Here is a 23,801-nt window from a genome sequence, read left to right as displayed (position 1 = left end):
TCAAGAATGGTTGTGCTCATCGAACACTTTATATATTTGTCGGTGGAGGGTGTAGAGCTTCGCCTTGCAGCCCGTGGAGACCTTGCCACACACCCAGCTGACTTTAGGGCTGTTCCAGCGACCTCTTATATGAAATCGGACCCCTCCATACTGAATAACAGGCTTCCCATATCGCGACACTAAGAATTCAGCACCTAAAATTTAAAAGACCCAGATTTATTTAAAAATTTAATACAGGTATTGAAGTTACGGCAAATATTTATTTTTGATTTGATAAAAGAAGTAAAACAATCACTGCTTAAACATTACGCGATTTATTCTTCTAGAAGAAATTTATTGGGATTTGACACCCTTTTAGCCTAATAGGCAAAGTGTGTTCAATATATTGAATTCTAAAATATAAATTTTACATACATTATTTGAGAACGACACGGAGCACTCCAAAACTCGCCATAACCGTCATGCTGTTAAGTAGAACGTACAAACAAACCAATACAGTGCCCCAAACATTCATGCTAAAATACAACTTACAATTATACACTACAATTCAAATACACATTTGAGAGCGTCTAGAGATGTAGGGCTAGTGGTTGTGTTCATGTAATATCCTATGTATTGCATGATTAAATAGGATGATAGTGCATTTGCAGCCGACTTGAAACTTGACGCAGTTCCACCGCGTCATGGGTGGCTTGCTAGAGCTGTGTTTCGAGAAGCGGTGACCCTGGTAGCATAGCACGGTGCCTCCGCGGTGCGACTTCGCGTAGTAAGGACCTTGGGATACAAAACCAAAAAATAATCAAACATATTTGTGAAAATGACTTAGGTACTTGAATTTAATTTCTCAGTTCTTTCTATCACGTCAAAATTAAAGAGAAACCTTTGGAAGAATGTTTTTATTTAGTTTGATCCTTATCAACTAAATATTTGAATTTATGTAAATCTTGCATACATTCCCATGAATGATATAAAAATAATCTTGAAAGCTTTTAACTACTAACACACAACTCAACACAACCTTAATAAACTATATATGCTTTAGATACCAACAATAGATAATAGCTTATGACTCTACCTACAGACTGTATGACTCTGCCAAGATTATAATAATAATGCAACATTATAAATAATTAATAACATTTAAAGTAGGTACAGACATATTTATGTAGCCATCATCATCATCTTAGGAGTCAATGGCAGTCAAAGAAATATGTCATTGATATGCTATTTTGGAAAGCAAAGTGCCTTCCGAAGGCCTCACCATCTCACCGTCACCTCTTAAATACTATTATTTCAGTTGTAGAAGAGAGACACCGCTCTACGTGTACTACGCTGTCCCCCTTCCACACGTTGCTAAGAGCACTTGTAGCCGGCTGTCCAGCAAAAACGTACACAGCCACAATAGCCATCTACAATGTTTTCCATAAATTCGATACAAAACTGTGTAAAACCACAACGCATTCTCAATTGCACACATTTTAAATGTTTCCAAAGTATACAGAACGTGTTACATACACTTAAAGCTAGCATTAATAACAAGTCACTGAAATTTACTATCCCATCCTAACATTTAACTAAATTTTTAAAAAGTTATAAACACTTATGAATATTTTCTAACAATATCTATGGAATGTCATATAAGTAGTATTTTTGTCCACAATCAATACAAATAATATACTATCAGTAAATCTACACTGAATACCAACGGTAACAACTAGGAACTAAACGTATATAGTACGGTTTCATTATATTCTAATTGCATTTGTACCTCTGAGCACCTCCACTATGGACATTTTAAGTCTTCAACCAACAACTTGCATAGAAAAAGTAGGCATTTTGGTCCCCTATGAAAAATATACTATTTCTAACGGAATACAATATGAACTACAAAACAGTTGAAACGTTTGAAAATACTGAAGGCACATTTACTTATCAAATACTTAACGAATACAGTTAATAACAATTTAAAGACAATATTTCCTTTTATATAGTAATTATCGGGAGAATGGTTAATTAAGAAATGGTACAACGGTTTTAAATCGCGTGTTTATCGTTTTATTCTTCGACTCGCGACCCCGCCGCGTCAGCTCATGGTAAAGGACTCCGGTTGTGTCCGAAACTAGTCGGACAATGTCAATAAATACGTGTGAGTAAACCGTTGTATCATTTAATAAAAATATTACTTATTCTCTTAATAATTTATTAAGAAATTTGTGCATTCGATATCGGTCACACGACCTGGTTGCCGGATAACTAAACTATGTAGAGTCTTGACCGGTTGCAGTCAATATTTTCGCATATAGCCCCAGATGGATCCTCGGAAAAATCACATGTAAGAAAATTATTAAAATCACCACATTATTAACCTGTGACGATTAAATGTTCTAATTCTTGTGTCAACTATGATTAGTCACAGTACTGTACGAGAGAACATGAAAATCCGTTAAATTAAGTTCAAATTCCCCGGCCTGCAAGAAGCTAGCCGGCAACCAGGCCATGTGAAGTAACAGCTATCCGTGATTATGTTCGCCATTAGTTCGCACTATGACATCGTCTTTGGTAAAGAGTACAGCCCTGCATTTCTTCGTGCTGCAGTACCAGCGCTTGCCGAGCCGCGCGCTGTGCCCGCACGCCCAGAACTTGTGACTTCCCACGAGGATCATCGGCCTCCCATACCGACTTGTTCCGAACACCGGCACTGAAAGAAATTATAACTAAATACCTCCGAGGAGGAAAAATGGACTTAGCTTCTAAAAATGGGGTGTAATACAAAAATAAATGAACTAATGAATGAGGGTTTTAGTTTACTAAAAAATAAAATAAAGCTCATGAGTATAACACAAAATAAGGTTTTAAACAAAGGCTTTCAAATGCTTTAAAATCCGTAAAGCACATTCAAAATTTTTTTATCGTTTACGGGGTTTAAAAGAATATAACAAAAAAGTAAAAGCATTATAATTAGATGCAAAAAAAATGCATAAAGCACAGATGTCGGTGTTCATTGGTAGTTTTGACGATGACGTCATGTTCAGTTCCTCATGGGAGTTGTCACTGGCACCGCGGTCCCAAGACTAAACTTAGTAAACACCGGCACTGTTATCAGATACGTAATCAACAATATTGAACATCTAATATTATTTCCAACTTTCGATCTTCAATACTTTTTCGCTATCTACATGCGAATAAAAAGTTTCCACGCCGATAGAAACAAATCCTCGTCGCACTGCATTTAGCGTGGCTTTTCAGTTATTTTTGCTCTCCCAACCTGATCATTTTAAACAACACTTAACAAATATATTTTTATTGATCAAGGTCCAGAACAGCAATTATACATTTAGAGTAATTACCGGAGGACCGCGGTCTTGTTTCATTTAAAATGAATTGATCTTAAGTTGTAACACATGGTAAGAATCAATCACCACCCCCATGTTCATTTTTGTTCTGCTATAAATAAGTAACCTCTTTCAAACATTTATTTCTGTACAAAAATCATTAGAAAAATAGTCAACAAGGAATAAAATATAACAGGTATGTATGTATACATAGGTACGGCTAGTCATGGTTATGGTGGAAGTTGGTTCTTATGATATGGTATCCGACGGTGGTGATGAAGGCTTTGCACTTGGTCCTGGTCTTGGTGGTGCACTGCCAGCGCACGCGGCCGTTGAGCCCCATCACGCCGGACCGAGAGAAACGGAAATGTTTCACCATGAGTATCTCTGAGCCTCGTGAAGTTAATACCCTGCGGACTAATGGAAATGTTTTGTAGTATTGGAGGACTCATTTATAACACGTGCCTATCAATCACGACAGTATTGGCCCAGCGTAAAAGTGTTTAATTTTACATAATGTATTTTGAATGAACATAATTCAATTATCTATTATTTTATGTCATAGATTGACTCAAAAGTAGTGCGCCCGAGGAAATAATGGTTTGCAATGTTAACATTTAATTTAGGATTCTGATTACATAAGTATTAGTGATTGGTTTATTCTCAATAATCAACCGACGCGCGACGGTCCGTGGAAATAATAGACTAAAATATAAATATATTAATAATTTATTCTTTGGATTTCAGACAGCACGAAATTCATACATGTTACAAACAAGTGTTAAAGTTTTTTGCCCTAATCATTTCATGATAGTTATATCATAATAATAAAATAAAAATCAATACATGACATTAAATATTTAATACCTACTATATCGATGCAAACAAATCTTAAATATCCAAGTCCAAAAAAATATACAAAAGAGATTGTCCCTCCGAAAAAAATACATTCCCTTTTCAAAATCCACAAATTTATAAAAAATTAAGCTCCTTAAGGATTTCGACATCATGACTAACAATTAGTTTTCTATGAAAAGTTAATTTCAGTCATAAATTAAGCCACTAGTTTTTACTCCATCGCGGTAAACGGTAATGGTACACGTTATTTATCTATGGTTGTGCTCCAGGAGTTTCTTGACGACGCGTCCCCGGCAGGTGATGATGGCGGCCTTGCATTTCGTTCGGGTCTTGAGAGAGCACTTCCACCGAGTTCTTTGGTAGGCCGTGGAAGACTTGCTAAACTTATATTGGCCTACCCTCAACATTTCAGTGCCCCACTTCGTTCGTATCAATTCAACTGAAATAGTAGTATTTTATTATAATCGTGTTTTTTTTAATGCTTGGTGTCTACTACTACCTCCGAAAGTAATACAGTAGGTCCTCATTTTGAAAGCTAGACGTTACTACATGACATAGAGCGGTATGCTTCCACTACTGCGACGATTTTGCTTTAAACGGTCGTGATAGGACTTAAGGTCGTCACAGTTCCTACTTATAATTATTGTTTCTCACTTTTTTAAGGTAGCCTGACGTTACTTTTACTGCATGTTTCAAAGCATCTTCACTGGCTACTGTAAATGATTGTCATTGGGTGCTAAAACAAACTCAGTGATATACTTTTAAAGATAATCTAATTAAATAGCTTATTTACAATACAAACTTAAAATTGCTTGTAATAAAAAATAACATTGTTTATTTCAGACTGTGAAATTAAAATATCATTTCAAGAGGGAAACATCGTACCCACAATTTGAGTGACATTAATTTATTACTATAATCAGGGAAAAATAAAATAGTATATTATAGAAAATACAGCTTGGTAATGTGAACATATTCAGTGATTATGAGATAAGGAACTCCTTACAATATTGCCCTCAATCGTAGTAATAAAGGCTTTGCATCTAGTACGCAACTTTTTCCCACAATGCCAACGAATTTTATCGTACTTGGAGTAAACTTTTTCTTTATAGAATATGTAACCTTCCACACTCAAAATTTCAGTTCCTCGCTCCGAAAGTAGAATTTGAACTGAAACGAACTGATAACGTTAAGTACTTAGTTACGAGTTACGTGCACTTACTTAGAGCACATAATTTATTACGAAACTTAAATAGAAAGCGTCCTTAAAATTAATAGATTTATGGAAAAGGAAAAATATTTTTAATAATATTTTAAAATTACATTCAGTACCTTAATTTTCATTTCTGATAATCGATGCCTAAGTTCTATAGCCATTCAGCTCACTCAGATTTGATAGTTTAAGCAATAATTACGATCACTAATTTTCGAATGTTTCGTGGGAGTGATTATGTTCAAATTTGGTTTTGATAATAGAACCCTCGTACGTGATAATGAATGCAGAACATTTGGTTCGAGTTCTTGTAGAACACTGCCACCTGGTTTTAGCCCCATTCTGATACGACCTTGAGAAGCGATATCCATGAGCAGTCAGCATTTGCGTACCTCGTTTGGTCGTCATTTCTCTCACTGGAATTTAAAATGTATAGACGATAAATTTAATGCATTTATTTAGAAAGTTGACGTGACGTGTAATCTATTGCTAACGACAATTTATGTGTCAAATACTATACATCTTTAAAAAAATGTGAATACAAAAAATTGAGTGTAATTAGACAAGTTTATCAGAACCATATGTATTTTGTTACCAAATATATTTCCAACATAAATCGGATCAATTACAATTTAATTTTTACGTATAAACATATTTTATGTCCAAAATCCTCTCGCTTAAAGCATTTTTGTCCCTTTATTTGCCAACATATATTAACTGAAATAAAACCTTAAGCTCCCAAGAAACAGACAGCAAACAACGCAATGGAATTTAGCCTATTTACTTTCGTATTTTACCTGCAGCGCCAGCGATATACTACCAACATCAGCTCAACACAGCGTCGCAAATATTGTGACAATGGAATAAAACATACGTCAAACAATCTAGAAATTTATTGTGTAAATAGTTCTAATTAGCACAAAGTGCATTTCCGCAGTATATAATGTAATACTAAAATATAGAAGCTAATAGTTAACAATTATTATTTACCAACTATTTAGTATCAAAATACTAATAAAAATATCTAGACTTGGTCCTGTCAAGGTTTAGACGCCCGCCATCATCATCACTGTCGTCAACTTACACATACACGGCTGCGTGTCACTAACAGTACCAGAACTAACTACAGCCATGGACAAGTTTCGGAAAATTTCCACATTCCAGCTTCAACGGACGGCACACTACAACTGCTGGTTTTAGTATGGGTTAACATCTACAGCCACACCAGCCGTTGACAATATGGCTCTCTTCTGTATGTTTCCAGCCTAAACCAAACACATCATCTCAAAAATGTTTCTGTTTGTTCCGCGTGTCATGGATGGTGGTTATGTTGCAACCAACTCTTGCACACGTGACCCTCCACTGTGGTCAGAAACGCTTTACACTTAGTCCGAGACCTCACAGAACACTGCCACCGTATTTTCGCACCCATCGACTTTTCTTTTGAAAACCGGAATCCTCCGACTAGCAACATCATGGTTCCTCTACTAGTTTTGAATGGGGTTACTGAAAATGTTTGTAATAGGCATTAAAATAAAATTTTCGTATTTTAACCAAAATAGATTAACCTATAAAAGTATGTATTTAATTTAACCTTTTCCTGCGATTCCCGATCAACTTGTCGGTGTTCAAAATCCGTTATTACTTTTCCACTGCGGTAATCGGCTATTAAAACATGCAAGTAATAAGGTTATCATTTATTTCCAACCTAAAATATAGAAGAAAGAATATTGAGTCGATTTAATGAATAAAACTAAGGGGTTCATGAATTCCGATTTATATATTACTAGCTCATCAATTAAATTGACAATTTAAAATGATTTAACGAATGCATGGAACCTACGTTAATTAATTACCTTATTCGAGATAATTAACAAAAGTCTATTTACATGATATCCTTTATAAATCCCTGTTGCAGGGATAATTCATTTTAAATTAACCTAATAAAATTTACAAATTAAGACCTTTTGATGCCATAACATATTGACAAATATTTGAAGAATTGATTTTCTTCTGCTCTCGTTGTATACTTATTCTCCAAATAAAGTATTAAGTTATAACTACAGCCTTCACACCCAATTTTTTGTGATTCTCCTATTTTATTTCCTGTAATTTCCTAGTCGGTATCTGTCTAGTCTTTCGGCTTCATTAATGATTATGTTGGAAATTCGTCCAGACTACATTTTTGTCTATAGTCCTGATGAATGCTTTGCATCTGGTCGGTTTCCTGTAGGCACACTGCCACCTCACTCTGAGCCCGAGCGACTTCTCCTTGTAAAAGCGTATTCCGTCCGCCAGGAGTATCGGTTTCCCTCTAGTAGAGGTAATCATTTTCACTAAAACATACAACCTATTGTTAGGAATTCATCTGTACCGAATTTACTTGATAAGATATCGGAGAGGCTACTGGCAATTATGAATGTGAGACGTCGCTTTACATTGTGTAATGCGTTGTCCCGCTTCCACAAGTGCAACGTGACGCGGCGGTAGAGCGCCGGCACTAGCACTAACCATAGCAATAACCAACCAAGTTGATGCACCGTATGATGACATGCGTCAAAGTTCTCATATTGCGTACCGAAAATTTCTTTCAATTAATGAAAAATCTATCGTTCTGATTTCATTTCCTTTACGATCTAATTCGATATTTTAATCAATCGAAAATGTTTGGTTATCAACTTCACTACGATTGTCAATGATTACCTGTACACGCATATCATCATACAGAGCATCAACTATAATTACAGCGAACCGTTTTTGTGCCTGTTGATAGCACTATGCTTCGTCCTTTTTCATAAGCATAAATAATAAATATGTACTGACTAAAATCCTTAATAGTGTAAATTATAGATCTAGCGATGTCGTGGACTAATATGAATTCCACTAAATGAAAATATATTTTATTTAAGCACTGATGAATCACAACGCTATAGAAATACTTTTACGCATTAGTCTTAAACTTTATTTATTTTTGTACTCCCTATGGTTTAATCTGTAGGATATTTAATAACTATGTTCCTCAAAAGTTTTATTTTGTGTTTAGCTTTAGTAGATATAAAACCTTGCAATCTGTGCCAATGTTCCTCAGAAAATATTAACGAAAGACGAGAATACATGATCACATTCTTCATCAATAAGTCACGAGATGCGTATCAGACGTATGAGAATGTATCAAATTTACAAAATATTCAATAATTTCCAATTCTTTCGAGAACTTTAATTTTTTACATTAGCCGCACAAATCTCAGCAAGTATCATTTGAATTCAAAATTATGTTCACTATTAACCTTGTTTATGTTATAGAGCTGGTAATTTTCTTAAATTAAACTCTTAATTCTTTAAAACGACTTACTTTTGGAGTGATAGTAAATTGATTCTTTTGTACACAAATGCAAACTTTCCGAGCAACATTTACTTTATGTTCAATGAAATTAAGTGCGTTTAGTAGGTATTAAAGTTAAAACGTACGTTACGTGACTATTTGTAAAGGAAACTCGTATTAATCATGGTTATGATCAAGGCAACACCGGACGACTTCCTCCTTATACGTAGTGATGGTTGCTTTACACTTAGTTCGAGATTTCGTGGAGCACTGCTATCTAGTTTTGTCGCCGTTACACGAATGCGCGGAGATAGTCAACCTAAAACCTCCCGCCATGAGCATCACTATGCCCCGCCTCGTATACACCCAATACGCTAAAACCATCATAAAACTTTACCAAAAAAGAACGAGCCCCAGTTTTATTATTAAAACGAGAACAAACTACAACTAGTAATAACAAAATGTATAAGAAAATTTATTCAGGTTCAGTAAATGTTCTTGGTCAATTTTGATCAATGATTATGTTCCAAATGTAATTTAATGATCTCATCATCCACGGTGGTGATGGTCGCTTTGCACTTGGTCCTAGTTTTGGTAGCACATTGCCATCTCGACTTGGGGCCCATCGAAACGCCTCTAGTGAACTTGTGGCCGCCGACCTTTAGCATTATAGTACCTCTAGTAGTGAACACCTTATAGACTGAAATATAAAATTTTCATTTACAATATTACTTCCACAATACCGAAGAATAATTGCGTTTGTATTTGATTGCAAACAAAATATTTAATGTTTTGGTTTTAAAGATCTAAGAACGAAAATAAAACCACAGTGTTAAAAAATCATAAATATACACGTGTAATCTTATCATAGAGAGTAAACTATTGAAGATAAACATTACTCATGATTAAATACTGAATAAAAAATTCTCTATTTTATCCACCACCGAAACCTAAGTAACATTTATGTTAGTAACTGGAGTGCGAGAGCTATAATCATGAAGTTAGTCGAAGCTACAATTTCATCTTAAAACTATATTGTAACACTTATCTACTAAAACCCACCCTAAAACTTAATAAAAAATACTGCTTACACTATCAATTTTAATCATAATTCATTTTTTATTTCATGGAAAAAATATTAAGCCTCATTGTGTACACTTTTGCAGCAAGCTACACTATTTGGGGAAGCACCTTTTGTCATATTTCCATTGATTCAGAAGTATTGCCGCGTTCGTTACTATTACTAATAAGTCATGCCTCGACTTTGATCATTTTTAATTGATTCAATTTTAATTATTTTTCAGCTAGACTACTGTTTTCTTCAGGATATGCGGACCTTTACATATCGGCCCCTCTTAATATCTACCGGTATTCGAGTTCTAATCACATTATATTTAAGTTATCATCTAAGTAACTTTTAAAACATTAACAAAGTTATATCTTCGATCTAATTAATGTGCAAATGATTATTTCCATAGAAAAGGCCGAGCAAGGTTTAACCATGTTATATACATTACGTCCAAACTGGAATGTACTTTTATTAGAAATAACTTCATACCTCCACGTAGAGATGTATTACTACACTATAAGAACAATATTGCATATTTATTGCAAAAACGAGACATGCCTTAACATTGAGGACATTTAGGCCCTTTGTCAATGATTTTTATTGATTTAGAATCTATTAGCGCTGGTGTGTGCTAGCGGGTCGTGGAAGCCCCACACTCGCACGATCGCGTTGTCCATGGTGTGCAGCGAGGCTCGGCAGCCAGCCTTGGCCTTGACGCACACCCATCTAGTTCTACTGCCATACTTGTTGACGCGGTTGAAACGGTACTGGCCAATCATTATAACCGGGTTGCCGCGCTGGGATTGTGCAAATACAGGGTTCAGATCTGAAAAAAATGTGATTCTTTAATACCTGATCATGAAATTATTTACTTTTTGTCTAAGAATGGTTTTAGCAGTCTACTTTAGATTTATTACAAACCCTTTTTATTGGAGATAGTGTGAGGGATACAGACAGAAACCATCAGCTTATTATTAAGAATGTATTTAGTTCTAAATAAAAAATATATATATATATATACCTCTTCTGTTATTTTTGTCAAAAATATCTTCCTTAAAGTATTCATCGTATATTTCAAATACACAGTTAATACTTTATCTTAGCGGTACAAGTTGCAACAACGTTTGGAAAAAAAAATGGGGAAACCAAAAATGAAAACAGTTTTCACGAAATGAAACAGCATCTAAAAGTAAATGAATTATTTAATAAGGAATACAATAAGCGTTAACACTATTATTTAACCTACAAAGCCGCAGTAAATTAGAATTAAGACAAGACTACAAATAACGTGTCGTGAACAAAGAAATACGGAAACAATTACCTATTAAATAAGCTTCGTGAAACTTAACAAGAGATATGTGACATAGTTGTCGACCGCCTCTGACTGACTTACAGACAAGCGTTATTGTTCTGAAGATACTGACACGTCATAACCTTATGTTTTAGTAATGCTGCCAGTACCTTGTAAATTTAAGTTATTGCAATGGTGGGAGCGTATGAAAGAGATACCGCTCTACAGGTTAAATAGCGGTGTCTCTTACACAACTGCAATAATGGAATTGGTGATGGAACGGATCACTTGGGGATTGCCTTCAGACCAATAATATCCATCTGGTCAGTCTGTAAGTCTTACCTTCTCTACAATTTCATTACATTTTGCCGTGTTCTAAATCTGATGAGGATTCACTGAGTATATAAATAAAGCGATCACGAATACTGTTGTGTTTATTGCGTATGTATGAACGTGTATTGAAAAAGAATGTTATTATTTTGAAAATTAATTTACTAAAACAAGTCTTATTTAAAAAATAATAATCAGCTAGAAGATATTCTAATTATATTGCTTACATCAGACACATCCTAGCCAACTAACCAAAATTTTGCAATTTGCGTTGGATTATCAACATTAACACTGGATTATCCCAAAAAAAAAATACAAATTTCTAAAGCCTTGACTATTTTTGTCAAACCTTTTAAAAAAACGTAAGGAACATAAAAAAAATCACAATTGTTTATCGAATAAAAATACTACAAAAACGTCAGCCTAATATTTGTATCTTCAGCATCCGTCAAATCTACTTAATAATATAATACTAGATAAATTAAAAAAGTAACTTATCAACACACCAAGAATTTTCTACTCAAACATTAAAATTAACTAAATCGATCGTTACTAATAATACCCTTGTAAAAGTAGTTTATGAGAAAGCTTGCTGCCCTTTGAATAAAATGCATTAAAAAATTGATTGAAGATACTATTTCCGGTGAGCTATATTTTTACACGTATGGCAGCATTATAAACACTTACGATTAATAAAACAATGTATATTCTTAATTAACAAATTCTAGCAAGTAGCAACACTTCGTCTAAACTTCACGCCACACTAAATCTCGAGCTACGAATTCAACATTCAATTAAGTTACCTGACAAAGAGTCAGGCTAATGTAACTAAACAACATCAAAACTTAAATAATAAACTAATCTAAGCCTGGCAGACTGGATCCTGTTACGGCTTTAAAGTGTACTGTCAAGCCGTAATGTATCATCCAAACAGCTGCTAACTGATATTGTCACAATAGGGTATTTAATATAAATCTAATAATATATACCTGTTTAGTCCGCCTTAGTTACCTAAAAATATTGAATTAGTATTTTAAAGTAGGAAATGTTAAAATTCTTAAAATGTTGAAATGTACGGTAGTGGGGACTATAATATAGAAACATCACTTGCTCGTAAAAATAATACTGGTAAGTGACGTCATACGAGATTTGGGAAATCTCGTCACCCACTTCATTCTTTGTTTACGAGATAAAGAATAAGATACGTATCCAATATGTTTTGGAAATCAGTTTGACGGACTTAACAGATTTTGTAAACTACAGTACTGTTCCATTGCTACAAGTGCCTTACTAAAATGTGTGGTGGGTCAACAGTTGTCAAATGCATGATATGCTTTAAACATGATTTATAAATAGTTTGATATAAATTCACTAAACCTACAACCCTATTTGTCTATTTCATCTGCAAGATACATAACCTTTTAGATCTTATTTATCAACAGGTTTATTTCTATGGAATATTATTATAGGAATGGAAGCTATATCGGATCGCGAGGAGCAAAACAGTTACAGGCCTAAACAAAAAATTTTAAAATTCAAGTCTATGCATACGGTTATTTTTAACGAATATCTTTAAGACTGAATATATATTTTTAACGCCCCGTACAATCAATATTAATTAAAAGTTAATGGTTATGTGTGCCGAGAGTCTTAACTATGACATTATCTACAGTGGTGATGGCTGCAGTACAGCCATTCTTCTTCTTAATACATGTCCAGCGTACCTTGGACCCCCAGCAGGCGTGTTTATTGAACCGCCACGGTCCTATCTGCACCACTAGGTTCCCTCGCTGAGACAAGTCAAACTTCGGCTCTGAAAAATAAAGAATGTTAGTCAATGTGTAAGGATGGTAAATAAAGAATATGTAGAGATTATGTACCTCTTATATTTGTTGAGGGTCATGCAGAAATGGACTATGAGGTTACACACAGTGCCTCAATAAAAACTACTGTGAAATAGTTACATACACAGGATGGAGCAATATGCATATACTATGAAAGAATAATATCAACTTCAATTATGAACAACTTTAATTCAGAAAACTTAAACTAACAACATACATATTCACAGTACAATATATTAATGAAACTTTGATTTTTCTATCTAGCCAATACAAAATTTTCAACCAATTACAGCTAATATTTACATCTCTGTTATTATCGAATCGACTCCTATTATCAGCTTGTTTTGAAATATTTAATTGAAAAAAATGTGTACTTGCTCTACATATTTCCTTTTAGTTCATCATTATCAATCTTTAACTATTTCGCATAATGTTAGAAGCCTAACATTTGTACATTGTTTTAAAATCAGATGAAATGTTAACTGGGTAAACATACAATTATACATTTATAACTAGCAAAGTAATCAGAAACAAATTCAACAACCTTAATAAAGTGTTACAGATAACTTCTAGTTAAACATTTAATATGTTTTATATAATTTATAGATAGGCGCTTATTTTTTAATATATCTAATTAAAAATGAATCTTTACCGCCTATTATATTATTAGTATTTCTATACTCATACATTTACACGTTTAGAAATATACTTACATTGCCTTCTAAATTCGCTAGACGATATCTTTACAAATAAATCTATATTTTTTCTATTTTTTCTTACTGCTACAAAATATGCTTAGCTACTTTCGTATTTATACTTTGTAGAATACTTCTTAACTGACTCTAATTAAGAACAGGGTAGGTACCACCACCATAAGGTAAGAATTTGCATGTGAGAGAGCAAGACGGCATGCGTCTCTCCTCCGCAGTTGCAGCAGATTTACGAGCGATTTACGATAGGGATATTTGAGATTGGATAATCAATTATATTGCCTTGAAATAATTATACTGTCTATTTCTATTTAAAACGCGCCCTATACCCTACTCGTTTAAAAGTGAACATAATAAAGAGTAATTCGATTGCTTATTGCTCCAATGTTTCAACAGTTCTGTGCAGATGGAATATGTATAAAAAAACAATTAAATCATGTATAATCAAAATCATAAGTAATATTGAATTGGACCATCGAAAGTTCAAATTACTCACATTATATGTCCCGACAATGATTTTAATAAAAAGCTATAATTAATTAAATAAATTATGTTACAGATTCAAAACTAAGTAAAGGTATCTATAGATATAGAGACATTAAAAAGTCTAAATTCGTCATATTGAATGGAGTCCTCAAACACGAATCTCACGATAACAATGTTTCAGGCCAGCTTCCTACCGTTACAATGATCACCTCTAGAAGTGTCAAGATTGGATTTGGATGGATAAAGACGCTTGCTGTTCTTATCTCTTCCTTAACGACCAAAAAATTAGTTGTGTTCATCTACCATCTTTTAAAATCGCGGATGCAGTTGTGGGAACGTGACGGCGCACCCAGAATAGGGCAGCTTCTCTTTGCCACGACTACATCCGACTTATTGATAGGAGGAATGGTAGGGTTGGCAGGTCTACTAATGATTATGCCAGCCGTTAAGTTTGACAAGTCTGTCGTTGACAGTGACGGCCACGCACCGGCAGCCGCTGGTCTTCCGCGCCGTGCACTCCCACCACGTCTTCACTCGCCGAGCCAGCTTCTTGATGAACCGATAGTTCCCCCATGTTATTATAGGGTTGCCAAACTTCGTCGTTCCAAACACTATTGGGTTTGATGCTTGATGTACTGAAATAGGTTATTCATTACTTTTGTTCTTTCCGTACAGTTTTACTAAAGTTAATTCTTATTTTTAATATATTTTATTACTTGGATTTATAACTAGTTATTTTTAAACAAAACTTACGCGTTTTATTATAAATAAAAGAGGTTTTGATAACAAAATAATTTAATATTTAAGTACGTGCAACAACCCTAACATTTCGTTGGTTTGAAGTGAGTAAACTTTAAAAACATCTGAGAGATTCACAATAAATTGTAAGTTCTATTCCACACCTGATAATATGAATATTATTATAATTATTAATATCACAACGATTAATTTTAAATTAATAAATTTTAGTTAATGCGTATGGCATACGTTCATTTTGACAATATTTTCATCTTCGGTGATGATGAAAGAGTTACATCGCTCTCTAGTCTTGATGCATATCCATCGTTTTTGTTTTCCTTTGGTCTTCATCAGCTTAAACCGGTGCCCAGACAGCACTATAACTGGGTTCCCTCTTTTGCTTGTGCCAAAATAATATTCCTCAGATTGTACAGAAACGTCTGATTCGGACCCTTGAAAAAATATAAACAATATTAGAATTACTATGTATTAAGAAGCAGAGCGTAACTCTTAAAGTATTTCGTTAACTTACTTGACTCCTTTATCGGTTAGAACAGTTTCTCTTTATAAATGGAATGGCAAAATTAATGTCAACGGCTTTTGTGTTTCAAACATTACAAATCTACAAAACCAATCCAAAGTAACAATTTATAACAACCAACAGAATAAACTTCGGAAAGGATAAATAAAATCAAGCGTAAATTCAATAATCTTTACTATCACCGTTTGTACTAAAATATTGTCTCCTTAAAATCATATATCCACAAATCTAATTTAAATTTCAACAATAATATGCACAATCATTTTAAGGGACCATAGAAGCTCCTAAGACTCCGATAATCAATTAATGCCTTATATTGTTAAAATACTATAGGTACTTATTATTAAAATTTAATTTGTGCAATACTTAACTGGTACTTAAGTATAATTCTTAGTGTTGTTTCCTCGGCAAAATAAATTGAATTTAACATTTAAAGTTATAAGTACTATTGCAGGCCGCTACAACTTATGCCTTATGACGTAAGACTATGAAATTATTATTTTTATGCAGCTTGGACTAGATATTGTCAAAAGGTAATTATTATTAGAATATACACAATATATTAAATCTTAATTTTATTACTCTACTACCTAATTTATAACAAGTTTACTGTTCAAGACCGCTACGATACTGTTAAGTTCATTATAATAACTGTCTTACTAAATACTGAATCATATATGGAATGTAATTTTTCACAATTTCATTGGAAAGTTACAAACATTGGATAAGGGAAATCACTTCCAAAAATTGATGCATATTTACTGACTTAATATGAAACTACGATGCTCAAAGGGACTCCTACTAACGCTTAAAAAATCATGGTCTCAGTTGTGGAACAGACACCGCCCTTTTACACCATGAAGTGCCCTGTCGCACTCTCGTTGCTTGGAGGTAGAGCTTCAAAACCTATTTCAAAAACAACAACTGATTTCGCTTTATTGACTGTTTCTTTGTGCGTTAGCTCCTACTATTACTTCAACCGTTTTCACTATATTGACTGTTTCTTAGTGCGTTTTCATGTTGGCAGCTTAATGGTTATGTACATTAAGTTGCTTGATGATGACGCTGTCGCAGGTGGTGAGCTTAGCGCGGCAGCCGCGCGGCTGGCTGGTGCAGCGCCACTTGGTGACGGGGCCTCGCACGCCAGTCGTGCAATACCGGTAACTGCCCAGGCATAGCTGAGGCCGCCCTAGCCTTGATATACAAAACAACGGAGTTTTACCTGAAAACAATATTACGTTCGTCCTTTATGTGAAACACATTAAGATATAACGCTGTTTTTTGTTATCTCTTACCAATCGTCTGATTTTGGGTAAATTGTTTTTCAAAGGAAGTTCTACTATATTTTTTCATTATCGTAAACAAATAACGTTGTCTCATCATTCTACTTTTTTGTTGAAGCATTGTATACTCACTCCACTTAGCGATTGCGATACAAATACATATACAATTTAAATAGACAAGTCAAGTAGAACATAATGGAATTTCACGCAAATTAAAAGACAAGCTCTTGTTTTTATCAGGATTTTCAGACTGTATTTATAATCACACAAAGCAATGTTCACAATCATTAATAATTATTTTATAATATTTTTAACACAGCCTAATGCTCTACATTTAAATGCAATTTAAGTCTTTTGTATAAGCAGTTAATATAAATAATTGTTTCTCGACATTTTACAAATCTACTCGTACTTTATAACATCTAAAGTAGCATTTGTTTTGCAGATCTAATTATTTTACTTATATCTAGAAAATGAACACAGACTGAGAAATTCTTTATTTACTAAAGAGATACTTATGTGAACCCCAAAACATTGGATGGGAAAATACATTTTGTGACAAATGAACGACGGTTCAAAATGGGTTTAAATTTGAAAGTTATAATAATATACATATTACATACCAAACTACACAGTCTGTGGAGTAACTAACACACTATACAATACAGGCATATGTTATTTTCATTTGCAAATGTGTACGTAATCGTGATTCAATTTTAAAGATTTAAGATTAAATTGTAAACTATATAATATAATAAAAGACTAGAACTTAACCCGCGTTATATTCCATTACATTTTAAAATTAAATATATACCATGTTATCCGTATATATTCAGTCCAAATATACTGAATGATATCTTCATGATACATCCTAATTTTAACTTGAAGGATTTGACATCGAGCCTCCTTTGCGTCATCTACGTAGGATTTTTCTCCGAGCGAATACTAAACTCCTGAACAAATCTAATGAGATAATAAGGTTCTACCAGCGGTGACCACGATCCTCAGTCATGAGGGACCGACGGCAGAGCGAGAGCGACTCTACCAGCACAAATAAGAACTATAGATAATGTGCAAAATTCGTTATCAACTTTGATTCTATTTTTAAGACTTGCGGCCAATAATGGCACTAAGCTAAATTACCTGCTTAATTTGTATTTCTCTATACATTCCTCTCTCAGACTTCCGCTCAAACTCTTTAAACTGATTTCAACGTCAGGAGAAATATCATTCATATCTATCAGGTCCCAAAAAAGGCGATCTTGCATCACTTTTCATACCAAAGCTGTAGGGCTTCACGACTCGCACGACATTTCTCGCGTCCGCGTTAGACGACACCTTACAAGCCTTTAATCGTATACATTATTTTTCATTTCAACTCCATGTAACCTTGGACTTAATCGTCATGGTTGTGATCATTCTTCAGAGTAAGTATTTCATTGTTCAAGGTGCTGATGCGAGCCATGCAGCCCGGCTTGTTGCAGCGCCACGACACGCGCCCACGATTCTGGTAATTCCGAGAGTATCGCAGCCCATTGTACAAAAGGATTGTTGTCCCTTTGTTCGTTGTTAAGAAGCGAGCTGAAAAATAAATACTTGTGCTATAGTATTGGAATATGCCATCTATTTATGATAAACTATATTTTTATTGTGATGAGGCGTCTACTAGGGACGTATTATGGCGAAATAAACATTTCTGAATCAATACTTGTATTTTCATTTATTAATCTTTTAATAAGCATACTGTTCATCAATACTATAACGTTACATTACTATAAGGTAGCCATTAGTATTTTAGTCGAATATAAGTATGACGTAGAATTGAAGACATACTTAACTGTGACTGTTGATCGAGGACGTGTGTGTAGGGTTTTAAAAATCAACGTTCTTCATATCTAGAGGTAAAGTACAGAAGTAATGAAGATACTTCTATACTTTTTCTTCTTCTTTTGTATTTCTTTAAGATACTATTTTATATTTTCATCAGTGTCAAGGTAATGTACTTGTAGAATGTAAGTGTCGAAAAACAATTTACCGAAATTAGATTTACCAAAATCTTTGCAACTATTTTCGTAGAGCATTTTTTTCTTAATTCATCGAATTTACGTTCCGCTACTATTTTAGAAAACAAATAATAATATTAATCAATACGATTTTATTCGGTACACCGTCGTTTTATGTTATATGAACCTAACCCTACTAAATTTATGCATTGTTTCCATTTTTCTTTAAAAAAATACTTTTATCAAGTTATCAGTAAAATGAAATTCGATCAAAATTGTTTCTGTACATTGTTATGTTCCCCATCACTTGGCACACAGTCATCTAAGTGATAAAACTTAGAGGCTTCGACGACGCTTTGCCCGATTGTTCTGATCCTACGCTTACACGCCTTGTTGTGACAGATCCACGAGACCACGTCACCTTTTCCTTGATAGTTCTTGTGGAACCTGCGACCTTCGAAATAAGCTCCGACCTGCCCTCGGCCCGTGGTGAAGAACTCGACCTCGCCTAAAACTTAATTTATATACGTTTAGTGTCAAATATGAAGTTTCTATCTACCTGAAAATTTTGAACTTGAATTGTTTGCGATAAAAACTTCTACAGACTTATGGCACTGATAGAAAAATAATACGTAAACAAAATCACATAACACATTAGCTGATCCAGGAAACGTGGTTTTGCCATATAAATTTGGGGGATGAAAATTACATGTTGTTCGATTTACAAACCTCCAAATATGCACAAAAAGACCTTGAGAATTGGTAGAACCGTTTCGGTGGGGTTTAACTACAAACACCGCGACACGAGAATTTGATATATTAGATTACATACAACTTTAATATTTCACGATTCCAATTCTATAGTGATACATTCACTCGAGTGATCTTTCGAGATGGCGACAACATACTGGCCCTGAGTTTTGATCCTGTGGTTGCAGACGTGTTTGTTGTGGCAGATCCACGACACCACGTCACCCTTCCCCTCGTAGTTCTTATAGTATTTGTGCCCATTGTACAGAGCCCCGACTTGACCTCGGCCGGTGGCGAAAAACTCGACTGTGTCTAAAATGTTATTTTAGAATTACATACTTTAGGTTAATAAAATATTTTTTTATGCTAATTTAAGTATAAACAAAATGTATTCATTTAAAAATGTAGGGTTATATATAGGGCTACCGTAATTTCTTCAGTGAAATCAAATACAGAAACTATTAAAACTATTCCATTTCATGTTATTTTATTTGTAAGTCTCCTATCACATATAAAACAAGTAAAGTCTATATAATTTTTATAATAAATGTAAATATATCTATAAAGTAAATACACTCAAATAAAATCGATTTTTTATACAAATATACAACCGTGGTCTCCATCTTAGTGAGTACTGGTATAATAAAATATAATTCTGTATACCTTTGATACACTAAAAAGAAAACCGTATACTCAGATACGTGAACGACTATTCAGTATTCTCAATACTTTTATTGCACTCCATGTATTGAAAAGGTGTTACATAATATGCATATGGCAATGTAGAAGAGAGGAGGCTCTTGATACCGTAGCTAATTGTCGACAAGTTTCTGTAAGAGCTGCAGGTTGACGGACTGTCCTCTAAGATGCGTGTGCCTGTACCTAGTGGCGTGCAGCGCTCGGTACACGGTAATGGCGGTGGCCGGGCAGCCCCTGGTCGAGCACCGCCATGACACCCGCGGCCCTGACTTGTACTCCTGTCTGAATCTGTACCCCTCTATAAGCAAGCATGTGCTCCCAAGACGGTTCACTGAGAATTCAATACCTAGAGCATAAATTAATTTTAATTTTAAAATGTTAACTTTGAACGATTTTGTCTCTTTTCGACTCTAAGGGTCACATGCAGAATACAACAAGACACTGAAAAAGGATTCGTGAATCACACGAATACTTGTCCTACGCGAGGATCGAACCTGCAACACATCGGGCATAGTAGTGACCACTCGGTACATCCATGCAGTCAGCTTTTCGTCATTTTGAACGTTCCACTTCTTGATATTTTTTTCACTACTTGGCCTACCGAGATATAATTTACCAAGGAAGCATACAAATTAAATAAACTATAATAAGAGTCAGATTCAAAATAAAAATACAAAAACTATTTAATTTAAGCAAATATAATTCATAAAAGAAGCAGTCTATAATAAAAATAGGATTTTATGTACAAAAACGAAATATTATTTAGTTTAACATGTATCTAGTAGAATTAACGTAGATATAATAAGGCTCATAATAATTATTACTTACAAAATATCACCGAATTACGTATCGCGTTGAAATATCACTGAAAGCGAAGCTTTTAACAATATACTTTCCAAATATACATAAATTTTAGAGATCAACAAATTTAAGAAACATTCGATTTCTATAACGATTTTACATCTATATATAAGTATACATCACTGTCAACTGATGCGCGTCCTGACCTTATCATAATTCACAGCTCACTCTAAGGCCTTCCTTGCTAAGTAAATAGTTGTAACACGCTATTACACTCTTATAGAAAAAAAATGAATATAGTTTCATTAAAATGAGAAATAAAACATGATTAACATATTACAGATTATTTCATAATACTAATACGAATACATTGATTTATCTTATCAAACACTGGGGTTCAAAATAAAACTTCACACAGAATATTGCATACATGTATCACATTATGGCCTTAGCAAAATCTAACTAAGCAACAACCATCACGATGTCTTAACATTCCTACCACCTATCAACATTCTATACTCGACACGCATCAGTGAACACCAATGTCAAATCATTTATTGCTTGTCAATATAACTCTCTTAACTTACATCTAGGGATCTTTTTTAACTTCTGGGTTGGGGGGTCGCAGCCACAGGTCTGTTTTTGGCAGTATTCGCGGGAAGTTCAGGGCATGGAGGGCTAGAGCTGCGGCAGTAGGTGAGGAGATGGGAGAGGGGAAGATGGCTGAGGATAGGCCCGTGAAGCTGGCCAGGCCTCGGGGCCGGAGCTGCACGAAGGCGCCGTTCCCGCAGCGCGCGTGCGACGGCGGCGCGTGGTTATGCTCGTCTCCGGACGCGATGAGCTTCCCCGACATGAGCCTCACCCGCGCGCGGCACCCCATGTGCTTGGAGGAGCAGTAGAAGAACCTCCCCCCTACTTGTGAGTACGTGTAGCCGCGAAGAACTAAGATGTATTTTCCTTTCTCCGTGGGTATGAACTGGACGTCTGCAACAGAAGCTAGTTTAGAAACATGTTCCGGGATCACCGAGTGCCAGAGTGAATTTGCATTGTTTAGCCAAGAAGGCTACTAGCAAATTGAATCCGACTAAGCTCTTATTTAAACATGCATATGTTATGTTAACTTAGTATGTGCACAGACATTTTAAAAATGTCGGAAATTAAATCAAACCTTATTTGAAGGTTACAAAAAAAATATAAACGCTGACTGCTTAAAAATTACCTATGATTTCGAGGCGTATAAGAGTTTATAGTACAAAATATCAATTTCTCAATTATTTTTAGCCTTTTAACCTGGAGTAAAGTAAAAAACACTTCGTAGGATATATTAAAGTGATATAATAAATTGTAATACACGGTATTTATTTCAAGCTTTTATTATTAATCACACAGTCAAAACAAATGCATATAATTATGTATTAAAAATTACAGGAACATTATAACAGAGTTTGCTGAGGCTTATTTGATCATTTCATCATATAATATTTAAACATGGAAGCACATTTTACTATGACTAACATGTAATTAGCATAATAATACTTTATAGTTCCCAATATTAGTGCTCTAAGTAAGCTCTACATTACATTAGTTTTGCTACAATTACTAACTTCAAATTCCATGTCTTATCAATTTAAGGTTAAGTCGCACGTGGATGACAAATCGACTTAAAACGGATTACAGCCACTAAAAATCAGGATCAAGAACATCCAGAAGATTGAGTACTTTTTGAAAGACAAATTATTGAGCGGCAATAGCGCACGTTTCTGCAGAGTGAACATTCTTAGTCCTAGATAGAGCGGGGAATATAAATAGGCAGGTAGACTTCTACAGCCACTTGAAGTAACATTATTACAATTGAGGAAGCACTACGCAGTATTGAGCGGAGTCACACTTCTACAATTCTATACATAATTTCAAGATATGGCAGAAGGCGCTCTGCAAAATTTCGAAAAACACACTTGAATAGGAACATGTCACCAGAATTATTAACACTAACTACATATAGTGCATTGGCTGTATTGTTCAAGTAAAGTTAAAATGCTTTCTTAACTGACACTGTTTAATCCTGTCCCTTGCCGTTTCAAGCAAGAAAAGGCGATAGAAGATTATGAACCTAACTCTTCGAGAAATCTAGCCTTTTAGTGTATGTTACACTGACCCGTAATATTATAAATGCAGAAATATAATACCTAGGCTTAATTTTAATACCTTAATTAGCATTAAATGCTCAAGTTTAAAACTTATTTTACATCGACTTCATTGTTTATTTTGTCTCACTATTTCTATTAAATCTATGGCAACTATCGCATAAGCCTTACAACTTTATTATTGTCACAATCATTCCATCATAGCGACATATTTTAATGACTTTAATCTTCTTAAGATTAGTGAAGAGGAATACTAAGAGCCTACCATCACCTCCATAAGTAATCCTGTTGCAATTGTGCCATTGTGGAAAAGAGTCAGCGCTCTACACCGTGTATTGCTCTTTCATACTTACACAACTACAATAGCATTACCTATAGTAAAAAAAA

The 23,801-nt window shown here is 34.4% G+C and overlaps 1 protein-coding gene across 4 annotated transcripts in view; it reads right to left on the bottom strand.

Moving 5' to 3' along the window:
- The window catches only part of LOC113508048 (protein tramtrack, beta isoform-like), a 139,256-nt gene that overhangs the window by 77,520 nt on the left and 37,935 nt on the right, over positions 1-23,801 (bottom strand). Inside the window, exon 5 of one of the 4 annotated variants that reach the window (XM_026891009.1) lies at positions 21,845-22,254. The exons of the other annotated variants lie outside the window; for them this stretch is intronic. Coding sequence (XP_026746810.1) covers positions 21,860-22,254 — 395 coding nt within the window. The 3' untranslated portion in view covers positions 21,845-21,859. Of the gene's footprint in view, positions 1-21,844; positions 22,255-23,801 lie in introns of those variants that run through there. 4 annotated transcript variants of the gene reach the window in all.

The sequence above is a fragment of the Trichoplusia ni genome, unplaced genomic scaffold (assembly GCF_003590095.1).
Source record: "Trichoplusia ni isolate ovarian cell line Hi5 unplaced genomic scaffold, tn1 tig00003702, whole genome shotgun sequence".
NCBI lineage: Eukaryota > Metazoa > Arthropoda > Insecta > Lepidoptera > Noctuidae > Trichoplusia > Trichoplusia ni.
This window is presented reverse-complemented; position numbering and strand designations above follow the sequence as displayed.